The 25,544-nt window shown below is 42.6% G+C and overlaps 1 protein-coding gene across 6 annotated transcripts in view; it reads right to left on the bottom strand.

Annotated features, from left to right (window-relative positions):
• The window catches only part of RALGAPA2 (Ral GTPase activating protein catalytic alpha subunit 2), a 283,235-nt gene that overhangs the window by 134,956 nt on the left and 122,735 nt on the right, over window positions 1-25,544 (bottom strand). For all 6 annotated transcript variants that reach the window (XM_029222062.1, XM_029222063.1, XM_029222066.1 and 3 more), the window contains 3 exons: window positions 20,687-20,880; window positions 19,786-19,884; window positions 19,400-19,555 (listed from right to left, as the gene is read on the bottom strand). In XM_029222062.1, coding sequence (XP_029077895.1) covers window positions 19,400-19,555; window positions 19,786-19,884; window positions 20,687-20,880 — 449 coding nt within the window. The remainder of the gene's footprint in view (window positions 1-19,399; window positions 19,556-19,785; window positions 19,885-20,686; window positions 20,881-25,544) is intronic.

Here is a 25,544-nt window from a genome sequence, read left to right as displayed (position 1 = left end):
CACAAACTATTCACATACAACCCTCATGCTTTTTGTCCTATTCAAGTCCAAAGTGAACATGATTTGTCTGTTTTTCAAAGTAACTCACTTTTTTTTCATGTAAATAAGAGTATTCTGGAAAACTCGTATCCTGTCATAAGTAGAAAATAACCCTTAAATCAGTACAATTATGGTAAACCAAGGCTACTGAGTTTTTGCTGAACATCCCCGTCAGATGGAGGCTCTCCTTGTTAACAGCGTGGTTTGCATCCTGGGTGGAGAGAGAAGTTCTGTGCCCGCTCCAGCCACCTGTCCGGGAGTCACAGGGCTGGCAGAGCCAGGGCCATGGCACCCCGGGTTCGACTCAGGGCTATTCAGTGCCCCCTCCTTTGTGATCATGGTGGAAAATGCCCCTGTACTCAAGTCAGACTCTGGCAGAGTAAAAAGAGCCCCAGGCCTGGGGTCAAGACCTCGTGTATGTGACCGTGGACAGGTCACGTCGAGCTTAGAGCTTCTCGTTTCTCTTCCACAGAAGGGACTGATTCCCCCTGGACTTGTGGGTAACGGGAGAGATGTGAACACATGCCTTGTAAACTGAAGAGGGTCACACAGAAGTAAACAGAGTAAAAATAAAAGGGAAGGACTATGAAGGATTTTTACTTTCTAGAATTTACTTTGTAGAATTCCGTGAACTACTATTTTGCTGATACTCAGAAAGAGCTTTTTAAAACATTTCAAAGGTGGTCCCCAAAGCCTCTTAGATTACATTCTCCCAGAAGTTAAAAAACCCTAAAAACTAATTCTCTCCAATAACATCCTTAGCAAAGTGTTACAGCAGTTAGCCATAGTGTATATAATTTATAGGGCAAATAATGAAATAAAAACCGGAAAATGCTCTGTTTTAGATATTCAAGAGTCCATTCTTCTAAGGAGTTCTAGAATGTACCCAGTCAAGTGAGTCTGGTAGCAAAAATTAGTTTCTTTTCCACGTTCTAAACAGACTGAAAATAATAAGCAAAACTATAAGCTCAATAAAAAGATGGACTCTAAAATAGGAATTAAGCTTATTCTTGAAAATTGACCAGCATGAAACTCTTTCGCACGCTTTTTGTTCAGAGGAAATAAAATTCAATCCGCAAAATGCTGTAATATGAGGAACGGACCACCAAACTAGTATTTTCCTCTCATTTTTGGTTACAAGTCCACACGCATGCTACACACTGAGTGTGAAAACGGGATTGTAAGATGATAGCTGTGAATTTGCAGCTTATCCAGAGATTCAGGTTTATGAGAAAGTAACTGGTGAGAACATCTGTCTCTTATCACTGATCTTACAAAAAAATCAGGTAATTCAAATAGAGGCATGTTGTTTCCTCCCCTCCAAAGCACAGTTCTATAAACACAAACCACATTCAGCCTAGTAAATGAATCGCTTTAATTGAATGCTATGTACACAGTAACTGGAAAAACCATAAGTGATAAGAAAAACATATGGCGATGGCAACAGAAATTGGTTTATTCATTTTGTATAGTGTTGTTTCTTTAGTTCTCTTATAATTGACCTTTAGAACGATAAATGTGTAAAATAATTTTGTTTATTACGGCTCCAAACCTTCCAACAATTACACAAAATGAAAATTTAAAAGGAAGGATTCATTCTGGAAGCATTTCCATTGTTTACATAATTGCACAGCTATAATTCAGTGCTCACGTTGTTATGGAAAATAAAAAAGGGCCATTACGGGCCATTTCAATTCAAAATATTGCACAGTGGTGTCAAAAATGGGGGAAAATGTTCACTTTAAAGCGGTTTAAAATGGATTAACCCTGTAAACAGAAACATTTCAATATAGTATTCTATGAAATACAAATGTTCAAGAAGTAGCCATCCTTCAGACGGAATTAGAAATGTTGCGACTGTACTTTCACACCAATTACATATATATTATTCACTTAATATTTGCTCACGGCCCAGCAGGTGATGGTGGTAACACAATAGCTGGCCATCTGTCTCCCTGCTTCCTCAGAGGACTTGCGCCCTCTCCTCGGAGCAAACAGATCCGGTTATTCCACCGAAAGTCACTCAGACCTTCCAGGAGGCCAAACGGAATTGTTCAGAAATAGAACCCCTGTGTGCAAAGTCACTGGACTCCTCCTTTCACTTTGAAGAAAACGAAAATGTTAAACAATTAATGATTTCATTGCTATTTTTCAGAAGATACCTTGTATCTAGAATATTCTACAGGAAGTTCTTTTGTTTGGGAAGATGGGGACTGTTCGGATCTGGTTATCCCATTAATCTAGTTAATAGAAAGATCCCGTTCATTCCACACCCAAGTGGAATTACTAATTAGCAGAAGATGTGAAGGCAGAGGGATACTTTTAACACTACCCCTGGATATAATTGAGGCTTTCTTTAACAATTAAATAGGCAGACGTGATCCTGCAGGACCTCGAAGACAAATTTGTAAGTATCAGTTATCACCTTATTGGCGAGGCTCAGATATGCTGAGTGACAAAAAAGTCTTAGTTACAGGAAGGACAGATCTGAAGAGCCCTCCAAGTCCAAGGCCTGGTGTTCTCTCTTCTGCTGCTGGGTCTCTGCTCCTTCAGAAGCGGCACAGACCTCCTCTACACAGCATGAGCTGCGACCTGGCCTGTCCAGGCTCTACACTGGTTCAGGGAGGGGTTTTTGTTGATAAAAAGAAAGGCTTTATGATTATGGCCCTTAAGAAAAGCACAACAGATCATGTCACAGGCACTGCCCTTCCAGAAAAGTCACTGGAAATAAAAACATAGCAGGACAAGCGTAAAAATTACTTTCAAGGTCTGGGCCAAGGCATACGTGGTACCTGCGATACATTCTCTGTTCAAAAGGCTAAGTGTGGTGTAATCCGTTTGGAGAAAAGGCGGAGATTTTTATACGTGCTGGACAAATGTTACTTCTCTGGGTGTAACTTTGTTACCAAGGCCGGAAGAAATATGACAGGAAAGAGTAATTGGGTTCTGCAGCTGGAGAAACAAAATCACCTCGCACTTCTCACCATGAGGAATGCTCCGGAGAAGACATGGCAGCATGCAAAGGAGGGAGTGACAAACACAAAACAAACTTCTGAGGGTCGCAGGAGCTGATGCTTTGACCTTGTGCATGGGATCAGTGACAGAACAAGCGGGCAGATGGCAGAGAAAATCACTGCAACCCTCAAGCCCTAAAGGAGAGCCTCAAATATTTTTTTATGATTGTTCTACAATTAATCCCTCATCTGTGAAGAAAAACTCAGCTCGCCTTTAAGCTGATGAAGACTGCTTGACTGCTTCAGGAAAAGGGGGAGACTGATTGGTTAACTGATTTTAAGAAACACTATATGAATTTTATCTGATACTGGAGTTGATATGTTACTGCGTTGTCTTAACTGCTTCTTTTTCTTTTTGTTATTTGTAAAAGCTTTAGATGTAATTTACCTATAATAAAATTCACGCTTTAAAGTGTACAGCTTGGTAGCTTTTAACGTATTCATAGAATTGTGCGCTGTCACCACGATCTAGGGGAGACAGGCAGGGAGGTGGCAAACCCATCAGGAAATCCTGGCACATTTATGATTCCATAAGACGAGGGACACTGTCAGAGGGTCATAGAGAGAAGTGACTTGCCAGCTGCCACCCGCCCCCCGCTGCCCCAGGCCCTGGAGATGCCTCGACCTGCCTCTGTAAGGACTGTCTTAGCCGTGACCCTGATAAGCTTCAAATCTGAAACATGACAGTTTGCACAACAGGCCGGCCTAATGAGGCTGGTGCAGATGCTCCAGAGCAGTGATTAACCCCTCGCGACGAGACTTAAGCAAGTGAGGGCTTCAAGGAGCTGCTGCTGGTAAGTGGCGGGGGCTTGGGGGGGCGGGGCGGCCTGGAGGCTGCGTTAGACTCGCGTGCGCACAGACCACGTGCTCAGCTCGCCGGACATGGACTCCATGCTCTGGAAGAGGATCCACCGCCCCTGACAGCCAAGTCTGCGTAGAAAGGCATCTGTGCATCCCAAGAATTTACCAGGGGACGGGGGTGGGGTACAGGAGGGGGTTGGAGGATACTAAACTCTGCCTTCTCTGCGGCATCTGGCTGCTCGTTTCAGAAGAGGCCAAACTGAATCAGGTCTCTCCACTGTCTCCTCCGCCCCATCCTCTACAGCTCTGACCATGTTCTGCAGCAGAAGCAGAAGCAGGGAGTCACGGCATCATCAATAACAAGACGGTTAGCAACGTACAGACGGCGCCTAATCACGCGAGTACCTACAGAATCATTAAGGTAGTAATTATCCCATTGAGTGAACCATGCACACGTCTAATTCATGTAGATACCAAAGAGTCGGGCAGCCATACTGTTCCCAGATTCACTGTTCATCCTGTCTCAGGACTACATCAGCTAGAAATATATTCTTCTTAGGATACTGAAAAGAAATTCTTGGAGGAAACCATAGGCTTAACACACTCAGGCACCACCCAAGGCCGTGGCAAAGGCGCAGGGCAGGTATAATCGACATCCCCCCTGATGCCAAGCAGAATAGTTCCTCACCCTCACGCTGGGACCCGCTAGAACCCAACCCACACTCCTGTTATCTTAGGACAAAGTACAGAAATCCAGGAGGGAAAACACATCTCTAATGAATCTGGGTGGCAGTGTGTTTACCTTGTTCCTTTGGGACTATAAAAACTTAGAGAAGATCTAAAAGGTCATCATTCGATCTTTCCATTTCACAGACATGGAGTAGGAGGTCGATCAAGGCCAGAAAGTGCCCAAGGTTTGGACACAAATCCAGGTGCGCTCCCTGTCTTTACTGGAAGAGAAACTGTGAGCCTGTGGTCCACGAGGCACCAGTGGACACCCGTAAGCAGCGAGACTCACACGTGGAGCACAGCACCATGTGGAGGGCTCTCCAGTGCAGATTACTCTTTCAACTCATTCACTTTGCCCACGAATCGTTGAAAAACGCACATATACTTTTAAAGCTATACTTTCAAGTGAAATCAACAAACGGCTGCTGTGGCTTAAAAATGTGCTTCTGGAATGTATACAGCAGACATGCAGCCCTGACTGGCATGGAAGTGCAATCACAGGATGGAACCGGGTCAGAGAGTACGACCTTCTGAATAAGAAGGAGACTTTGCCAAGCATTCTTCCTAGGAAACTGCTAGAAACGAACTCTGTGCGTGTGTGTGCGTGTGTGCGCGCGTGTGTGTGCGTACACAGGCACGGGTGTGGGGAGCGGGTGGTTGGAAATATTCTGTGGAAAGACACCAAGAAATTGCCTAGGGTTGCAACAAGAAATCGAGATTTGTATTTTTCCCTGAAAATGCAGAGAACCTACAACAGGTGTGGCTTCTGTGTTCATTTACCTGTAGCTTCAACTCTGCTTGCAAGACCCAGGGCTTCTGACGCTGTTAAAGCCCAGCGTCCAGTGCATCTACCCCCGCCCCCTCCTCACCTGCTGGAGTCGAGAAGCCTGGTTCTCAGGCCCGCCTGGTGCTGCTGAGACCTGCTGGCTGTCTCCCAGCCCATGGCCAGGAACAAGTTAAAGACGAAAAACTATTTCTGTTGGAGCTTCCATGTCTTCTGGTGTGTTCTCACACCAGAAAATAAAAAAACTTTGGATTGTGATGATCACTCATTCTTTTCATTCTATGATAACACAGAATGCATGTTTCTTTAATTTGCTTCCTTAAAAGTAAAATTATTCCACATGCACATAGGAGCACAAATGAGGCTTTCAACATTTTTGTGTTCTGTTAAAAAAAAAAAAAAAAAGAGGACTACCCGGTGGTCATTCAATTCCGGGAGCCTACAGACCATCCCGCCAGCATTGGACAGAGGACAAGAGCTGTCCAAATTGGTACCATTTTCGGTTTCCGCTTGGGCAACAGAAGTACAACTGCTACTCCTTCTGGACATAGAGCTCCCAAGAATAGCTGAGATTTGAGAGAAAAATCACCAGACGAGCCAGCTCCGTCAACCCGATTGTGAAGAAACCTCAGGCCAGAACCACTGACAAAGAAGCAGTATCAGCGACCCTGAGACCCAGCCCGGCTGTCCATCCTGCGACGGAGACCATTTGGCACAAATCCCAGCAGAGCAGAACGGGAGGGAATCAGGCCACCCGGAATAATTAACTGACCTCTAAAGAGTCGACACAGGACTCATCGCTTCAAATTCCAGGAATACCCGATTAACATTTAAAAATTAATGTAAAAAGAGAAAGCATTTTGTAAATTCTAAAGCCCCATACATCATGGCTATTATTAAATTACAGCAGCATTTTGAATCATAATCTCATTAAAATATTAATTTTTGAAGGATTGATTGAAAATTGACTTGAAGTAGACTGGATTAAAAATCTATTCATTAAAAAAAGAGTCTGAAATGAAAGCCAAGTCATTTTGATAATTCCAGACAAAAACAGCTAACAGTAAGTTGACAAATTTCTCAAGTGCACACTGGGCTTGAAGGTACATGGCAGCCGCTGTGAGGGGTCTGAGGCAGAGTAAAGCATGGCCCCTGCCTCCCAGCAATGTCCTCTAAGAGGCAGGGAACAGTGATGTACAGTTGAGAGTGAGGCCAGACCAAGAGCACAGGGATCCTCTGGGAACAGCCAGTACTCCAGGGGGACCCAGGAGGGGAGGCAAATTGGTGACACAAAGGCACTGGGTCTTGACAGGAGCACCACACTGCACACACTCAACCCAAGGCTCAAGTAAGAGAAGGAAAAAAAAAAAAAAAAAGGTAGGTATTTTATTTTAATGTCTTATTACTAAAAGGGTCTCTCGTGTTAATATTTCTCTAGCCCACATATACCTACCAAAGGATATTTTTCCATGGAAGAACGAAAGAAAACTGTTGTTTATTGTCTCTTTAGAAAACAATGTTCTCTCTGAAATGTGTTCCAGTAAATAGCGTTAATAGCGGAACAATCTGTCACTTATTGTTATGTGTTAAAAAGAAATCAACAGACAAAAAGAGATTATTCCCCACAAGGAGAGCACTTTCTCAAAGAAACAAAACTTGCCATTTAAAATGCTCTTCTTGATGTTATTTCCTCGTATCCAAACCCAACCTTGATGGATCATAAATCACAGTCATGATTTAAAATCTCTTACATTCAAAAATCACTCCCTTCCAAATGGGAGTTAAAGCATCCCTCGCCGGAAGTAACCATTTAGTACTTGAAATGGTAGAAACCATCTCTTTCTCGACCTCTGATTTCTTCTCTGCCTAAAGAAAAAATGTGAATTTTCTTAAAAATCTTCGTCAAATTCTAAATGGGAAAAGATGATCTTCTAGGTCAACAAGCGATATTCCAGCCACAGGGAACCCCTTCTGCCATCCAGCACCAGGGCCTCACCGTGCTCACTTTTCCAAGGCCCCTGAGAGAGTCGTAAGGACCCCACTTCACAGGGCAAGAAGCTCAAGCTAGAAAAGCCCATGTGGTCACCGACGCAAGGAAACAGGGACCTACACGCAAGGTCAGGGCTCAAGCTCCACAGTGGACGTCCCTCTCCTCAGGCTGCCCGTGTGGCGGCCAGGCCAGGTGGCCTTGGAAAGACTCCCCAGAGTGTGAGACGCTTGCAAACCCCAAATCGGCCACCTGCCCTGACTGAACTGGGGCCCCAGACATTTGGAGAAAGCGATCATCTGTGCCTGTGGGCTGACTCTGCACCACGCAGTCTGTGCTCTGGTCACCTATTCCCTGTCGGCTCCCGGGTGGCCTGCGTGGGTGAGCAGAGGACCCCACCGAGCCCCCAGCCCCTCCACCCACGCCTGCAGCGCCACCCCTCATTCAGACTGGGCTCTGGGCAAAACACATTGCAGATATCTTTCGTTGACTCTGAATTAATCAGCTCACTCCATGTTGTACTTCTTCAAAGTAAAAAATAAATGGGGGGGCTTCCCTGATGGCACAGTGGTTAAGAATCCATCTGCCAAGGCAGGGGACACAGGTTCGAGCCCTGGTCCAGGAAGATCCCACATGCCGTGAAGCAGCTAAGCCCGTGCGCCGCAACTACTGAGCCTGCGCTCTACAGCCTGCGAGCCACAACTACTGAAGCCCATGTGCCACAACTACTGAAGCCTGCATGCCTAGAGCCCATGCTTGCAACAAGAGAAGCCACCACAATGAGAAGCCCGTGCACCGCAACGAAGACCCAACACAGCCAAATATAAATTAATTAATTAATGAAAAACTAAATAAATGGGGAACTTTACCAGCTCAACCGTAGGAAACTGCACCCCCCTTTTTGGAGAAACAGTCTCATGTTGGCAATTTCCATACAGTTCAACCTAAAACACTTGCCTCTCTTGCTTTAGTCTCCCTGGTTAAACCTTCGTGTGCTTTCACGTCCTTGGTTACACTGAGAGCTGCCTTTCATCCTCTGATACCTGCCGAGCTTTGTGGGTTAATTCACAGGGCCTGGTGGCACCTGAACAACTTCTCTTCGAGGACAGGGTTTCCCAACCTCAGCACTGCTGACACTTCAGGCTGTGAAGTCTCTGCTGTGGTCCTGGGTGCCTTAGGGTGTGTGACATCCCCAGCCTCTACCCACTAGATGCCAGTGCAGCCCCCGCCCACTGTGACAAACAGAACGTCTCCAGACACGCCCAATGTCCCCGGAGTCCTCACGCATCTCAGGAATCACTGTTCTCCCATCAATGTGGGTGAGCTCCCCACTGCGCAAGGTCAACGCCTGCTTTGAAACTGACGGAGCCGAAAGCTCAACCGAAAGGTCCAGCTCAGCTGCCACGGTCACCGCTCCTCCCCGGGAGGCATGTGGGTTAAGGAGCTCTCCTGTTAGTCCTTCGATGCTCCGTCAATTGACACATTGATGGAGTGCCCACTCTGGGAAGAGTCTCCGAAGGAAGATTCTGGTGACTTGGGCTGCAAGAGACCACAGCAGAGTCTCTTCCAGAGAGACTTCAGGGCCAAAGAACGTTTTCTCTGCTGAAAAATGCAGGCCAGCTTATACATTACATGGTAAGTGTATTTAGTAGGAATAAAATCTTTTAATTTTTCACATATATTGAGTTGCTATTACATTGCATTTTTAATTAATGTATTTCACGCAGTACGTGCTTATTAGACTCTGATGGCTAAATAGAGATAACTCGTATCCTTCACTGGTAGCATTTACTTGAAAGAAAGTCTTGACATCTTCAGCTCCGAAAGGGAAATCAAACAAAACTCTAGTGTCCGCCTCTCCAGTGGACTTCTCCTCTCTGGACCACCCCCCATGCTATCACCTTACACCTTTTAAAGCTGTGGAACAAGTTCGCTGCACACGTGTTACCCTCATAACCGAAGCCTCCGCCATCTGTTACCTTTCACATATTTCCACTTTCCTTACTTAGGTGTCAGTGGGCTCGGTCTGCAGCTTAATGAAAATAATGACTGGTTTTACAACTGAAAAGAAAAGGAAAAAGCTCTCCAGCCTGTTATTTTGGTGCAGTCATCTATCTTAAGTCTCTATGGCCACTGAGAGCTGAACAAAGTTATAATAAAATCTTCTTTGATGAAACTTGACTAATCTATGGCTTGTCCATTCTCACGAGACCTTCTGGGGAAACACTCAGGAACCAGTGGATGTTACTTGATGATAGAAGACTAACCCTATGACACAGGCTACACTTCATCACTCTGAGTTTGTACAACAAGCACACGATAAGAATTATTATTCACTTAACGATACATGTCAAGAGAGGACTGACATACGCTGCCTATCCTTACATGCGGTCTTCTTCCGTCAAACCTAAGTCAAACTTGAAAGGTTTGTTTATTGCTACAGTAAACTCTTTTTTCAATAAAAGATCATTTAACTTGACTAAAGTAAATTCAAACTAATAGGAATTATATTTTTAGAAAAATAAAAGAGTTTGTTTTTAAGTGTCTAATTACTTTCAAAACCAAACAGTAGCAAAACTGGCTAACATAACACAAAATAACTGAGACTTTTAGAAGTTCTACTTTAATAACTGTAAATAAATCTACAGTTTGCACATCATCTATCTGAATGCCGACAGGATTAGAAAACACGTTCTCTTATGTGGAGAGAAAACGTGCCTGGAAATCTTTCCCGTACATTTCTACTTCCCAACAGGCGAGAATTCTTTGGGGACACCCCTGGCTGTATCCTGACACACCTGTGGAGCCTGCCCTGGTGCTGCAATGTCCATGCTGAGGAGGGGGTCCCGTCCTACCCTGCCCTCACCTTTTCTCAATTCGTCACCTTGCCTTTCTGAACCAACGTATGCTTTGAGAGATCATGAGAATAGTGTCAGGAGACCTTGTCTTCTCGGGGCACTTACCACTCAGTCGGACACCCCACTGGTCCACGATATTCCACACACAAAATACACACAACGCACGTGCACACAAGTATATATATATGCACACAGACAGGTATACACACACATAAATAAATAAATTCACACACATACATAAACCCTTGCTGGGCCCGCGTTACCTGGTCCCTTTCTATGCCTGTTGCCATCACTCTCTCCTGACCCTAATCCATCCCACAGAACCTCTGTGCGTTAAACTTCTTAACATGCTTTTCCGTCGTGTTGAGTGTTGTGCTCAGCTCCCCATTATCTGTGGGACGAACATGGCTCTGAACCAAGGCTCTCTCCAGGGCTGCCTGGATCCTCGTCCATGCATTACGTCCATATACGTATGTGGCACTAAATCAAAACCACTCTGGTCATTGTTCCTTCAACACAGCTCGTGAAATCCCACCCTGCTTCTTGTCATCCTAACCATCGTTGAAAATCCTACTCAAATCCCATCTCCCCTGTGAGCTGCCTTCAAGCCAACTGAGCTCGAGGGGTGTTGAGCACAGTTCCCTCCCTACAGTGTGTGTGTGTCACTCACTTGGCCCTTTTCACAAGTGGATGGATATCACGGATACTCATTATTTGTGGGTCTCGTACCACTGGATATGCCCTTAGAACTGGACTAGATCTTTATTGTGGTGGGGAAAGATATTCAACAGGAAAAGATTATTCAAGTTTTTACTGTATTTAGGAAAGGACAATGTGACCCTAATAATAAAATGCCTAACAATAAATCAGAGGACCCAATAATGCTCAAGAGAGGGCCTCCGAGGTCCTCCAGTCCATCTCATCCACTTGACCACCTGTGGTCAGGCAAGGTCCCCATGGCCGGCAGGGGACAGAGCTGAATCTAATGCCCAGGTCTGTGAGTTGCCAGTACGAGGCTTGTCCTCCATTAAAGTCAAAGTTGAATATATTTTGAAGCCATAGGATACCCTGAAGTCTTGGAATATACATTTCCCCATTCTTAAAAACCTTAGGAATAAGGCCTGGAATTAGTCTTTTTTTTACTCATTGTACAACCCTACAGTTTTTAAAAACTGTATTTCAGTAAAGCTTTTAAGGTAGACTTCTAAAGTTCCTCTACTGATACACATTAAGGTTATTATTTAATCCTCTAAATATCAGTTGGACCTTTAAATTTATCAATATGCACTTTGTCCTGCTAGCATTGAGTTAAAATCCCATGAATTCAAACCTTGGTAAAAATCACTCACTGTACAGAAGTACTTCAGAGATGTATTAGAATTATTTCCTTGGATAGGAGACAAATCAGGTCCTTAATCGGACATGTAATTCTTCACTTTTTCTGAAGCTGAATGCTCATTTATGTTTAGCCTTAAATATATTTATAAATTTATGTATATCTAACATACATGGTTCTAGTTATATCTAAATTTCCAGCAAAGAACAACTCTCTGTCTGAGAAAAGGTGATGCAATTATTACGTATCACTGCATGATACAGGCTGTCTGGGGTTATTGAAAGAGTCAGGTATGGCCAACTTACGAGTGTCACCCCTGCACCTTGCTTTCATGGCTCACCGCTGAGTCTTATGCTCACTGAGGGCCCCCTTGGGATCTTTTTACAAATGTATGTTTATTATTATATTATTCCATCATATACCTCATGAGAGGAGGTTGTAACATCCGCTAAGAAAATCACAAACTATTTTGACTTCTGTGATAGAATTATCACTCTATACGTGATGTTTAGAATTATGTTTTCTTTAACATTGGTGTGGAAAAGATTCATTAAAATATGAAGTCGAATGAAAAGTTGAATTGAAATGTAAAGTTGAATGAAAGCAAAATGTTCCTAAAACAAGTTAAATATTCTCGGCTACAAAACAAATTAAAGGGGAAAACAAGAAATGCTGCAAGTGCCTTTAGCGCCTGAAATATGGAGCCGTGTGGAACCCGTACCACCGGTGCCTCGCAGGGCATCACTGGTAAAGCCAGGTCCTTACTTGCAGACGACAGATTCCCCTCGCTGAGACTGAGATGAGGGGGGTTTCTACCAGGGTGTTAGAGGGTTCACAGGATGCGGGAGGACCCACTCGGGAACCCTGCACAGCCAGGCACCCAGCCACCGGGAGTGGTTCCCACGGGGTCTCGGCTGCCAGTGACGCAGGTGCCCGAGCAGTAGCCCCAGCACAACTGTCCCGCCCCCGCCCGCTGTCCAGAGCCACACCGGGGCCCCTGCTGGGCCGGAACCTGGCTGGATGTCGACTGGGCCGCAAGGGTCCAGCTTTCCGGCATCCATCCCACAGAGGGCACGCTGCCTGGGGCGGGGAGCAGGTGGAAGCGGAGCCAATGGCCAAGGACACACAAGAAACGGTCGAGTCACAAAAGGGTAACTGGAGATGTCATTCCTTGTGTCTGACCCATGGCAGGGGGAGGGGTTACTTCTCCCCATGGTCTGAGATTCCACGATGCCTAGTTACATTTTTTTACTCAAATTATTATGTTTAAAAGTAAGAAAATATATGGGGAAGGGGAAAAACATCAACACCCTAAGATATCGGAAAAATAAAACGGGCTTGGTTGGTTGAGGGGCTGCTGTCCCATCCCTGTCCTCAGTGTCACTGCGAGGGCTTGTGCTCACTGAGCGCTGTCGCATCCAGGCCCTGAACTGAGTGCGTTACACGCTCTGCCCCCTCAAAGTCTCCCGACGGCCCTCCAAGGCGGCACTCTAATTACCTACATTTGCAGATAAGGGAGCCCAGGCACAGTGAGGTCAGGTCACCTGGCTCATCAGAGGGACACCAAGCCTGGTGCTCAGAAAGGCTCAAAGCCCAGGCTCTTTTTTTTTTTTTTTAATTTTATTTATTTATTTTTAAAGAGCAGGTTCTTATTAGTTATCCATTTTATACATATGTCAATCCCAATCTCCCAATTCATCACACCACCACCCCCCTGTCACTTTCCCCCCTTGGTGTCCATACATTTGTTCTCTACACCTGTGTTTCTATTTCTGACCTGCAAACCGGTTCATCTGTACCATTTTTCTAGATTCCACATATATGCGTTAGTATACGACATTTGTTTTTCTCTTTCTGATTTACGTCACTCTGTATGACAGTCTCTAGGTCCATCCACGTCTCTACAAATGACCCAATTTCGTTCCTTTTTATGGCTGAGTAATATTCCATTGTATATATGTACCACATCTTCTTTATCCATTCATCTGTTGATGGGCATTTAGGTTGCTTCCACGGCCTGGCTATTATAAACAGTGCTGCGATGAACATTGGGGTGCATGTGTCTTTCTGAATTATGGTTTTCTCTGGGTATATGCCCAGGAGTGGGATTGCTGGGTCATATGGTAATTCTATTTTTAGTTTTTTAAGGAACCTCCATACTGTTCTCCATAGTGGCTGTATCAATTTTCATTCCCACTAGTAGTGCAAGAGGGTTCCCTTTTCTCCACACCTTCTCCAGCATTTGTTGTTTGTAGATTTTCTGATGATGCCCATTCTAACTGGTGTGAGGTGATACCTCATTGTAGTCTTGATTTGCATTCATTTCTCTAATAATTAGTGATGTTGAGCAGCTTTTCATGTGCTTCTTGGCCATCTGTATGTCTTCTTTGGAGAAATGTCTATTTAGGTCTTCTGCCCATTTTTTGGATTGGGTTTTTTTTTTTTTTAATGTTGAGCTGCATGAGCTGTTTATATATTTTGGAGATTAATCCTTTGTCCGTTGATTTGTTTGCAAATATTTTCTCCCTTTCTGAGGATTGTCTTTTCGTCTTGTTTGTAGTTTCCTTTGCTTTGCAAAAGCTTTTAAGTTTCAACAGGTCCCATTTGTTTATTTTTGTTTTTATTTCCATTTCTCTAGGAGGTGGATCAAAAAAGATCTTGCTGTGATTTATGTCAAAGAGTGTTCTTCCTACGTTTTCCTCTAAGAGTTTTATAGTGTTGTCTTACATTTATGTCTCTAATCCATTTTGAGTTTATTTTTGTGTATGGTGTTAGGGAGTGTTCTAATTTCATTCTTTTACATGTAGCTGTCCAGTTTTCCCAGCACCATTTATTGAAGAGACTGTCTTTTCTCCATTCTATATCCTTGCCTCCTTTGTCATAGATTAGTTGACCATAGGTGCATGGGTTTATCTCTGGAAGCCCACGCTCTTAACTGTCACCTGACAGTATCATGACTTCACATGGTGAGGGCTCAAGTCTGTAGCTGGATGGTCACCTCGGGGTGGAACAAAACCTATTTCCCCACCTGAGAGAGGCCTCGTGCTTTTTGGTTTGCTGCAAGTCACGATAATACAACATCATAGATGAAAACGACACAGACCCACATTTCCCAAAATTTCTATATGCAAATTTGCAACAATAATTTTGCATTGATGTAAACTTTGCACTTAAAAGTGAATTTAACTTTGATGTATTTAACAGACAAATCGCATTAAGACATTAAATCTGTAAGTCATTGTTAAAAAATAGTTTACTTATTTTAAGCAAAGAAAACTTTCCAGTCTTTGATATATGTTCTCAGAAACATAAAAATAAAATTTCTTTCCTCAGCTGTCCTTTTCCATTTCACACATATTGATCTTTCCATATGTTTTAAATAACGATGAAATTAATAGGACCTGTATTTAATAAATCCAAATCCTTTCATGTCCAAATACTTTGGGGGAGACTGAGGTGAAAAAGCTGCTTAAGTATTAGGAGAAACCGGGAACAGCTTTGGAAGAGAAGCAGAAGGCAGTGGGGAGCCGGGCGGGCCACTGGGGAAGGTGTTTGCAGGCTGGGGTGGGAGGAAAGTCTGGTAAGGAGGATTCGGAGGTGGGGCAGGACCGAGGCCAAAGCCCAGCGGAGACAAGAAGGAGAAGGAATACGACCAGGGCCTGTTTGTTTGCACAGTGTGAGTCGGGTGAGCTTATCTGTTTGGTGTGAGTCAATGGGCAAGGCAGACCGTGTGGAGTAAGCCGGGCTGCCTGTGAATTCTCACAGCCCTTTTTATGTGTGGCACTGGGCAGACGTCCTCAATATCTTTTGAGCCTTAGCTATTTATACAGCGGGTTGTGATATTTATCTAACTGAACTGCAGAGAAGAATTGATGGGACAACATCATGAGTTCCCAGCACACAGTCTGGCACTGGGGTGCTGGGGAAATTAAGACCCTCCGCGCACCCCCCTGCCCAGTCCCCCCCCCCAGACACAAAGCAGCAGGACAGAATGAAGCCAGCTGGAAGACCCCTTCACAGGCAGTCTGGGCAGTCCTGCACGTCATCCTGAATCTTATTCATAATTTATAGTTATTTCCGAAAGTTTTTATGATCCTAAATATTTTCTAAATCAGTAACAGAATCAAATTTTTAAAAGTTCATAGTCAAGGAAGAATAAAGCCATTTCAAAGCGTTTTCTCAATCATACTAATAAACTGTAAACTTCCACTGTACACGTACTGTGGGAAATACTACTCGGTAAGGCCCCTGTTTTACCTATGACATTGTTGAGTGACTGGAATAGCTAAAACTGGTCCAATCGGGCTTCCCTGGTGGCGCAGTGGTTGAGAGTCTGCCTGCCGATGCAGGGGACACGGGTTCGTGCCCTGGTCCGGGAAGATCCCACATGCCGCGGAGCGGCTGCACCCGTGAACCATGGCCGCTAAGCCTGCGCGTCCGGAGCCTGTGCTCCGCAACGGGAGAGGCCACAACAGTGAGGGGCCCACGTACCGCAAAAAACAAAACAAAACAAAACAAAAAAAACTGGTCCAAGCAACATTGAGAACAGTTGGTTTGGAATATGCTACATTTTGAATTCTGGCTGTTTGCTATACGTATTATTACTTTCTAAAATATAGAAATAACTGTATTTATTTAAACAATTAATTTGCTATTATATTAGATGAAATTGTGATTTTATATGATTGTAACACAACACAATCATACCTGTTTTACAATTTTTTTCTTTTAACGAGAAGAAATCTTCAATTACTATAAGCACTCTTACATTTGGAATAAAGATATTTGACATTTTAGATCTTACTTCTAATTCAACACTTTATTAGTCACCACTGGCATGATTTTGCTACTCTCAGATCTACGAAAGCATCTGTAAAGCGGCCAGGCCACAGCACCAAGCTCCCACAGCGCTGGGTCTCCCAGCAGTTCTAAGGCTCAGTGTGGTCCATGAACCAGTCAGCCGAGAGTCCTGCAGACAAGGGTGCCACCCAGAGGCCAAAGGAGGAAATTCACTTTGGATTTTGTTGGAACACAAAATTATAAATATTAAAAATCTAAAAATGATTTGCTATTACTTATTAAAAAATAAGGAACATTTTAACAAGGTTCTCTCTGCAGGAACGAAGGCTTTTAGTGCCAGGCTACGTAGAAGTGTAGCTCTTTGAAAACTCTCACAAGATGGAAACAGCCCTGAGATGGTCCGAGTTGCAGGTGCACAGTGCATCAACTAAAACATTGAATTTAACTCTATTCTCTAGAGCAAATGCTTTCTTTTCTTATAATTAATATAACATGTGTTTCCAGAAGTCATGTAAGTTCTGGAGCAACCACCATGACCTGTTTAGACATGTGGACCAAAAGTTAAACTAATTACCGGAGACATTTCTTACTTAAATGAGAAAAGTTTCTTTCATTAGAAAGCCTTCTGTGTAATTTTCTTCTGGCACAGGAATAAAGTTTATTTAGAGTAGTTCTGTTTGGCAGACAGTCAGGGCTTCTAAAACATATACCAATAATTGTTAAGGTTAAAGCAAAACAGTCAATTCTATGAAACGCATAACAACTCAAGCTTCTAATGGTCGAAACAGTAGGCTGTTTAGAAAATAGAGATTTATGATATCCCCGTTTTCTCTTAGAAGTCTGAATGTTGGGATTACTGCTAGCAATGGGCCATCATTTAAGACTGACGCGTTTTACAGTGAACTACAAAAGATCAAACTTAACCAAAAATAAGGGATACATTAAATGTGAAAATTATTTTAAGTATAAAATTTGAAAACTCCTTTTTCTACACTGTAAAATCCCATTTTTTTAAAAAAAATTTGTTTAGGTCTTTATTTAATTTGTTACAATATTGCTTCTGTTTTTTCTAAGTTTTGGGTTTTTGGCCATGAGGCATGTGGCATCTTAGCTCCCCAACCAGGGATCAAACCCGCACCCCCTGCATTGGAAGGCGAAATCTTAACCAGTGGACTGCCAGGGATGTCCCAAAATCCCATTTTTGAAATAATGTTTTGGGTACTCAAATGTTATACAGAGTTCATCTCATTTTATTGTTTCATTTTCACTACAACACAATTTAAAATAGAAAGAGGATTCTAAACACACCTCCTTATGTGAGTTTCTGGAAAGCTCATTCTAGAAATACTGTTTACAGCTGACTTCAAATTTTTTAAAAAATTTATTTTTTATACAGCAGGTTCTTATTAGTTATCTATTTTATACATATTACTGTATGTCAATCCCAATCTCCCAATTCTGACTTCAAATTTGTTTTTATTAAATAAGAAGATTCTACAGTTGATTATCATTTCCAAGTAGATGTTTTTCCTGCAAATCTTAGCAAAATACTGCTTTAAAGTACAGCGTTGTTAACTAAACCTTCCTCTCTTGGTTCTGTCACTGAGGGATCTCATTATTATCTGTGAGTTAATTCTCTTCCCTATTTCTACCCCTTAATCTTCCACATGCCCTGAGTTGCATCATTCTGTAAAACATGCTTCCGTCCGCAATGATGGCTGCAAAATATCTGAGCAAGGAGTACAAACAGGTCTACTTATGTGTCTCTATTTCTACATTTGTTTAGCAAATAAACGAGCCTGTGCATCTAAGTCCAGTCTCTGCTCTACAGATGTCCATTGCACACTGCTGGAATTGGAGCGAATATGACAGAGACAACCCAGTAGGACAGTATGGTTATTACTTCAGAAGGAAAGTTCAGTGACTGAAGCTCGAAGTGTTTATCAGGGAATATTTTACAAGAGCTTTAAACAGGGCCCAAGGTAAGGCTGGCAAATCCAAAGAATGACCTCTTCCATGTATCAGAAGGTCCGTGTGTCTGCATCATATATTCAAAGCATCAAATAAAGACAGAAAGGATGGCTACTTGGTAGTTCACGAATGATTCAAGTTCACTGGTAAGTATCTACAATTTAAAGGGTAAATTCTGAAACACTCCTCAAATCTCTAATCAGTCAAGACGACTTAGCGATAAAATTAAATGCCTTCAAACCTCTTAAACCTTTCCCTTTCCTTCTTCCCATCTCCAGTGCTACCATCTTAGTTCTCGCCATTTAAAAAAAAACCATATTTCTTTAATCACTTCCTAATTAACCTCCAGGCCCAGCCTCCTACTCTACCCCACCACTGTCACATCTCTAAATCCATCCTCCAGATAGTGTCCAGAATAACCTCAGGCTTCACAAATCAACCTCTTCACTTGCCTGCTTGATATTCAGACAGCAAGTCAAAAGTCAGTGTTCCTGCCGGTCCAGGTCCTCTGCCCACCACCAGGGGACTTCCAGAGGGAGGAAGGCCGAGGGAGGAAGGCTGATTGCTAGTGGCTCCTTTGGCCCTTCTGTTTCAACTTAACTACCAATCACATTTCTTTGAGAGACTCCTTATCAAGAGATGTCAGGATCCCTAATCTATAGGTGAGGTTGTTCACAAAAACATCCTAACTCCTAAAACAGTAGCTTTCGAACATTTTTAAATGACCAAAATCATTTTCTTCATACAATAGCTAATGTAGAACCCCAACAAAAAGTGGGTGAGATAAGTATTTTTGAGGCTGACAACAGGCAGACGTTAAATCATACATAACTGGACAGGCCAAGGGGTAAAATTCAAGTTTGGCTGGTGAAATGCAGAGTCAGTGGGGAGAAGCAGCTCCGGTGAGACAAGTCAGACCCACATTTCTGAAAGGCCGCTGGTGCTGCTGGGTGTAGAAGACGCGGAACTAATGAGGATTTCAACATTTTGGAGGTATTTTCATAAACCCCAATTTCACCTGCAAAGAGTGACATGCACTTTCCGAACGACAGGCCACCGCGATGGCGGAGTCCCAGATACCTGGTCCTCGCTGGTTAGTCCCAGGTGCATGACGAGGTAAAAATGCACCAGGAAGTCCGAGTTGGGCAGCACGTCCTGGCGTCGGGTCATCATGGCGCAGATCAGCTTGTAGGCTTGGAGTTTGCCTTCTTTATATGCACCGGGCAGCGTTGTCGCCTGCCAAGGAGACGTTTAGAGATTTAATCAACTCCGGATGCAGATGCATTTTGTCCATTCACTTACTTTTCAGTTTTCCATAAAGTTGTTGATGGAGATGTGGGATGGGCTGGCTGGAGTGAGATCCAGCCTGTCCTCAAAACATGCAGTCTTGGGCAATTACATTTTTTAAACTCAATTTAGGAAGGAAGAGGAAATTACAATAAAGGAATAAACACATATTCACTTGCCTTAAATAGCCATGATGCAAACATTCTGAGGGGTGGGATCAAGGCGGGAGGAGACGGAGAAGACTGGTTATCCAGGCTTACTGCTAGGTTATCCCGTATCTAATTCACAAAGAGGAGACTTTTAGGGAAGGCAACACACAGTTTATCCCAATGATACTTCAGAAACGTGCGCCATGGTCAAACAGCTGCTCCCAATTAAATTTCTGTAAGTTGAGTGAAAAGCTACAACATTTACAAGTGTTTTCTTTTATCATGAGGTCTACTGTCTTTTTGAACTGTGTGGTGGTTTTAGATCTAATACAAAACAAGGGCATTGTTTTTCCTTCAATCTTAATGCCTGGAGAGGCCTCCCTGAACTCCAAATGATAAGGAATGGTTTCACAGGTTATACTGTATAAATACGAACTGTGTTTTTGGAAAAAAAAAAAGTACTAACATGGGGAAAATGTATGTTGTAAACAAAAACAAAAACCAGAATGAAAACTGTATGGACTCTAAGACAGTTCTTTTATAAAAATATGTTTATCCACAGAAATAAGATTATATATTAATATTGGTTTTCTCTGTGGATGGTGAGATTGTCTTCTTAGCATTTTTCTACATTCTTCCAAATTGTACAATAAAACCAGTATCACTTGATAAAGAGAGTAACTAAAACTAGTGTATAATATCCCATTCTTTAATATCCTATAGTAACAGTCTACTTGCACATTAAACAAAATAACTCTTAGGCATTTATAAAATGACCAAACTATAAGTATTATTATTTATTCTTGGATCGTCAAACGTACTTTGTCTAAATATCTAAACTTCTGTTCAGAAGTTACGTGCAACACAGTTTTTATGTCAAGTGATAAGGCAATGTTCCCGTATTAGAATAAAAGGTGATGGCAGGACTTACCTTCGCTAGCTTGTACCAGAGTTCATAGAGATAGCCAAACACTCTGGCATGGATCTTGGGTGACTGGATATTATTCACGTCTCCGAGGATTCCCAAGATTCTTCGCCATAACACGGCGGCCGAGTCTGGGTGCCAACCCGTGAGGGTCCCCCCAGCGATTATGCTACAGTCATCAGCAAGGCATTCGCTGCTATCTGTGGGGAAAGATGTGTGTTAACTCTGTAAATGCAATTTTGATTTCATTGTTACAGCCTTTTTTTCTGTCATGCAAATTACCTGTGCTTGAAAATTTACATGTTCAGAGTAAAATAAGATGAAGTGTGAAATGGCTGACAACTTGGAAGGACAGAAGGACAGAAAAGTGGGCTCCATGAGGAAAGGTTAGATGATTCTGCTCCTTTCCAACTAAAAGGACAACAGCCCAGAGATGACAGAACAGTTCCTGGAGACCCTGTGAAGGGCTTTATAAAGCAGCAGGGGGGTGGGGAGGAGAACTTGAGCAGGATAGGTAGGGAACAGGGCCATGAAAAAAGGTGGCCGGGGAGGCCTCATGGCTGGAGTGACATTTGTGGTGGCTGTTACTATTCACTCAGGTTTATGGGGGAGGTATATGGTTTGCTTATAATAAATTTTACCCTTCTTGGATTCAAGGACTTGTAAGAAAGGTATACGATGGTGTAACTGTCACCACACACTGCCACCATAATTGATACGAAATAGCCCCTTCACTCCACAAGTGCCCCTTCACAGTCAGTCCCCTCCCCGAACCTCTGTTCCAGACAACCACTGCTGTTTTTTATCCCTACATTCTGCAGTTTCCAGAATGTCCGATAAATGGAATCCTATAGTAAGCAGCTTTTCTGTCTGGTTCCTTTCACTTAGCATAATGCGTTTATTTGAGAGATTCATCCAAGGGGTTGTGTATCCACAGGTATGACAGTTTATCCACTGACCTGATGAAGGACATTGGAGAGTTTCCTGGTTTGGGTGATTATAAATAAAGCTACAATTGCATACAGGCTTTTGTGGGAACACGTTTACATTTCTTGTTTGTAAGACCAGAATCACAAACGGCACACGGTATTTCTCTGCTTGCTTCTCGCTTTTAGTGGACCACGTCTTCCTGTGGCTGCCTGAGGAAGGCGCACGTCCTCATGTCTGAAAGTCTTGGGTCCCTGACTTGTGATTCATAGTTTGGCTGGGTACAGAATTCTGTGTTGGAAAAGTGCTCACTTTCCTGTAGTTTCCTTTGTAATTTTAGAGTCAGCAGCGTTCCAATTCTTGAAATTTTTGGGGGTGAAAAATTATTAACTCTGGAGAGTTTCAACCTGTCTGAAACAGGTTGAAAAAGAGAGTTTCTCTTTTATTTGAAGCTTCAGTAAAGCTAGGAATTGTCCTCTTAGTTTTAAATAACTCTATTAGAATTAACCTATTGTATTATTTTTTAATTTTATATTGTTTTTGTAGCTCTGTTCCCTTTTTCACTCCCAATATTTTTTCCTTGATCTGTCTTGCCTATTGTCTATTTTACTCATGTTTTTAAAGAGTGGTCTTTGCTTTCTCTATTGCTTTCTAGTATATGTTATGTACTTAGCTTTACTAGTTCCTTTTTTGTCAACTTCTGTATATTATTCTGCTGCCATTCTTTTCCTAATATTTTGAATAAGACATTGAATAAATTAGTGTCTTTTGCTTCTAGTGTACACACCTAAGGCCACGTATTTTCCTCCATATCAGCACTCAGCTACATTTCGCTGTAGTCAATCTGAAATATTTTCCAGTTCACAATTTGATTTCTTTTTGGACTTAATTTATTTGAAATGCAGTTTTAGTTTCTTAATGTCGTTTTCTTCTCTTTTCTTTTTGTTCTTCTGAATTTATTTCATCATATTCATGGAATGTAATACAGTTTCAAATCATGGACATGTTGAGGCTTGCTTAATGATCTAACTGGTCAATTTCTGTAAATGTTCCATGTGCTTTAAAAAAAAAATCTCACGTATTTTTAAATTAAGTTCAAAAAATTTTATACATATAGATCTACAATCAAGATTAATTGTATTGTGTAAATCTTCTCTATTTTAATATTTTTTCTGCTTAACTCATCTATTAATGAGAGCTGATATTAAAATTTCCTACTATGATTATGGTTTTATCAGTAGTTCCTAGTAATTCTGTCAAATTTTGCTTCATATATATCTGGAGGCTATGAAGTTCATATAAATTCAGAATTATTGCTGTCACTAATAAATGACTTCTGCTTTAAAGTTTATGTGACTAACATACACAGAGCTACACCCCTTCTTCCTATGTATCAATGTGTTTATTTATTTACTTAGGATCTCCCTGTACATTATGTATTAGGGGTACCTCTGGTAAGCATCATATGGCTGGATTTTATGTCTTCAACCTAACCCAAGAGTTTCTGAATTGAATTGCAAGTTTAAATTGTTTATTTTTATTGTAGCTGCTGATTTGATTTTTATCTCTCACATCTTACTTTTGGCTTTCCGTTTAAGTCACCTCTGCTTTGCTTCTCTTTTGAATCTTTGGAGGGGGTTTAAAGAGCTGTGTCCCACCAAGACACGGTGGCAACCATTAACCACCGCTGAGCATCATCTTGGGTGCATATATTGCTGGGGCCTAACCATAGAAATGGGAGCACAGTCTACGGATGCGAGGAGCTCAAGTAGAGGGATGAGCAGAGCCGGCAAGGACCAGGAGGAGTGGGTGGAGGAGGGACCAGGGCAAATCCAGGGCGGGCTCCGTGCGCTTTCCGCACTGTGCCCGAGACAGCTGCTGACAGCTTATTATCAATATATTCGTTATGGAAAGATGCCAAGACCCTGAAACAGAGGATTTGATACGGATGGTACATGTTGTCATGGACAGATCTTCCCAAATCCAGGAGCACTGTTCCTTCTTAGAGCAAAACACATCTGTATTTCCCACATCCGTATCATACAATCAACTGAGGTGACACAGATAATCCAAGCCGGAATCCCACACAGTGTGCCTGCATAGACAGCAAAAGCCTAATTACGGCCCTTCTGGGCTCTCAGACTGACTTTTACAAAACCTCAGAAGACAGGCTTGACCTCCTCACATTTACTCTGTAAAATGCATGCAGTATCAAGCATCTGACAGTCCAAGAAAGTTTGCTGAAGCTTCAAATGAACCTTACAAACCAACCTAAGCTCCCAGGTGAACAAGCAGCATGATACAGCATTTATTTTTCTCAAGAAGAATGAGAAAAATTCTCATCCATGAGTCTTTAATTCCTTGAGGGGTAAAAAAAAGTAAGGGAACTCAGTGACTTAGAGCTTTGCTCCATCCCCAACCATCACCCCCAAAATGCAGCCATCTGAGGTGGAGATTAGCCTCCAGCCTTCTAGTCAGGCTGGGACTTCCCTTGAGTGACAGCTCCAAGTAAACAGAGTTCAGGTGTCTTATCACCTACACCTCCCTGCTACCTGCCAGCAAACACATTCTCAGTTATGGAAGGATCCCCCCCTCCAAAAAAAGAAATCTGTTTCAATACTGCTTTGCTCTCAGAAAAATGTATTCCTCAGTGATAAAATTCTAGGTAGCATCCCCCATCACATTATCAAAATACAGGGAGTCTTTTCGATGTATTTGCAACGACTGCATGCTCAATATTACTGTGAAAAAAATTTTTTAATGAGTTGAAATGTTTTTACCCAAAATTATTCCACTCATGGCATAAGTAACAGAACAGATGCTGACATTTTGCATGTAGATGGTTCCTCAGTGAAGCAGCACTTAATTAAGAATCGGGATTTGAGAGATTTCTGAAAATTTCATGTTCACCTTAAAAACACCAAACACTTAGTTCATTTTCTTTTTCATGAGCAAGCTAGTATGCTAGCCTAGCATCTTTTTGTTCCATTATTATTAAATGCTATAGAGACATTAACATTTTTTTGTTGTTGTTAAAGTAGGAAGTCTTGCAAACAAATAAAAGTTATATCATCTTTCTCCCAACACATACAGGACTTTAATACAGGAGCAATCTAAAGTTCAGAACTTTGCAAATATGCAAAGGATTTTAGCCATGAGATAAGTCTTGGTAATCAGTAAAACAGGCACTTAGGACCCAAGGGCGACTTCACACAGCAGCAGTCTCGTGTAGGTTTGGTGGAGGGTTGATGAAACATAGCTGGTGCTTTGGAAATGATTTTTTTTTTTTTTTTTGCGGTACGCGGGCCTCTCACTGTTGTGGCCTCTCCCGTTGCGGAGCACAGGCTCCGGACGCGCAGGCTCAGCGGCCATGGCTCACGGGCCCAGCCGCTCCGTGGCATGTGGGATCTTCCCAGACCGGGGCACGAACCCGTGTCCCCTGCATCGGCAGGCGGACTCTCAACCACTGCGCCACCAGGGAAGCCCAATGATTTTCCCTTTTGAGTTGAAAACTTAACCAACGGCACAAACCCAAAGGCTCAATAGAAACACCTTAATTCTGGGACCAGAAAAATTAGGCCTAGACTTTTGATTAAAAGCGGAGAAGACACAGGTTGGCACTCTGCTGACCGTCACTGCCGCCTGACCCTCTTTTTCCTTCCTCATCTGCTTCCCAGGCACACGCAACATTTATGTTAAAGGTTACAAAGGAGAGCAAGCAACCCCACGGTACTTCTCATCGTTATTTTCCTTTAGAAAGTTTTATGTTTTCAAAATAGATCAAAGCCTGGTGGAAATGCCAAAAATGTCTGCAACGGCAGATGGTGCCGACAGACCATTCCTGTGAATGCTTTTGGTGGCAGGTAACAGTGATAATTAAAAGCAGAAGTTATAATTAAAAGCAGAAATGGTCAAAGGATTTCGATAACAACATCTA

This window comes from Monodon monoceros, unplaced genomic scaffold (assembly GCF_005190385.1).
Source record: "Monodon monoceros isolate NGI ecotype Baffin Bay Population unplaced genomic scaffold, NGI_Narwhal_1 Super_Scaffold_13, whole genome shotgun sequence".
Taxonomy (NCBI): Eukaryota; Metazoa; Chordata; class Mammalia; order Artiodactyla; family Monodontidae; genus Monodon; species Monodon monoceros.
This window is presented reverse-complemented; position numbering and strand designations above follow the sequence as displayed.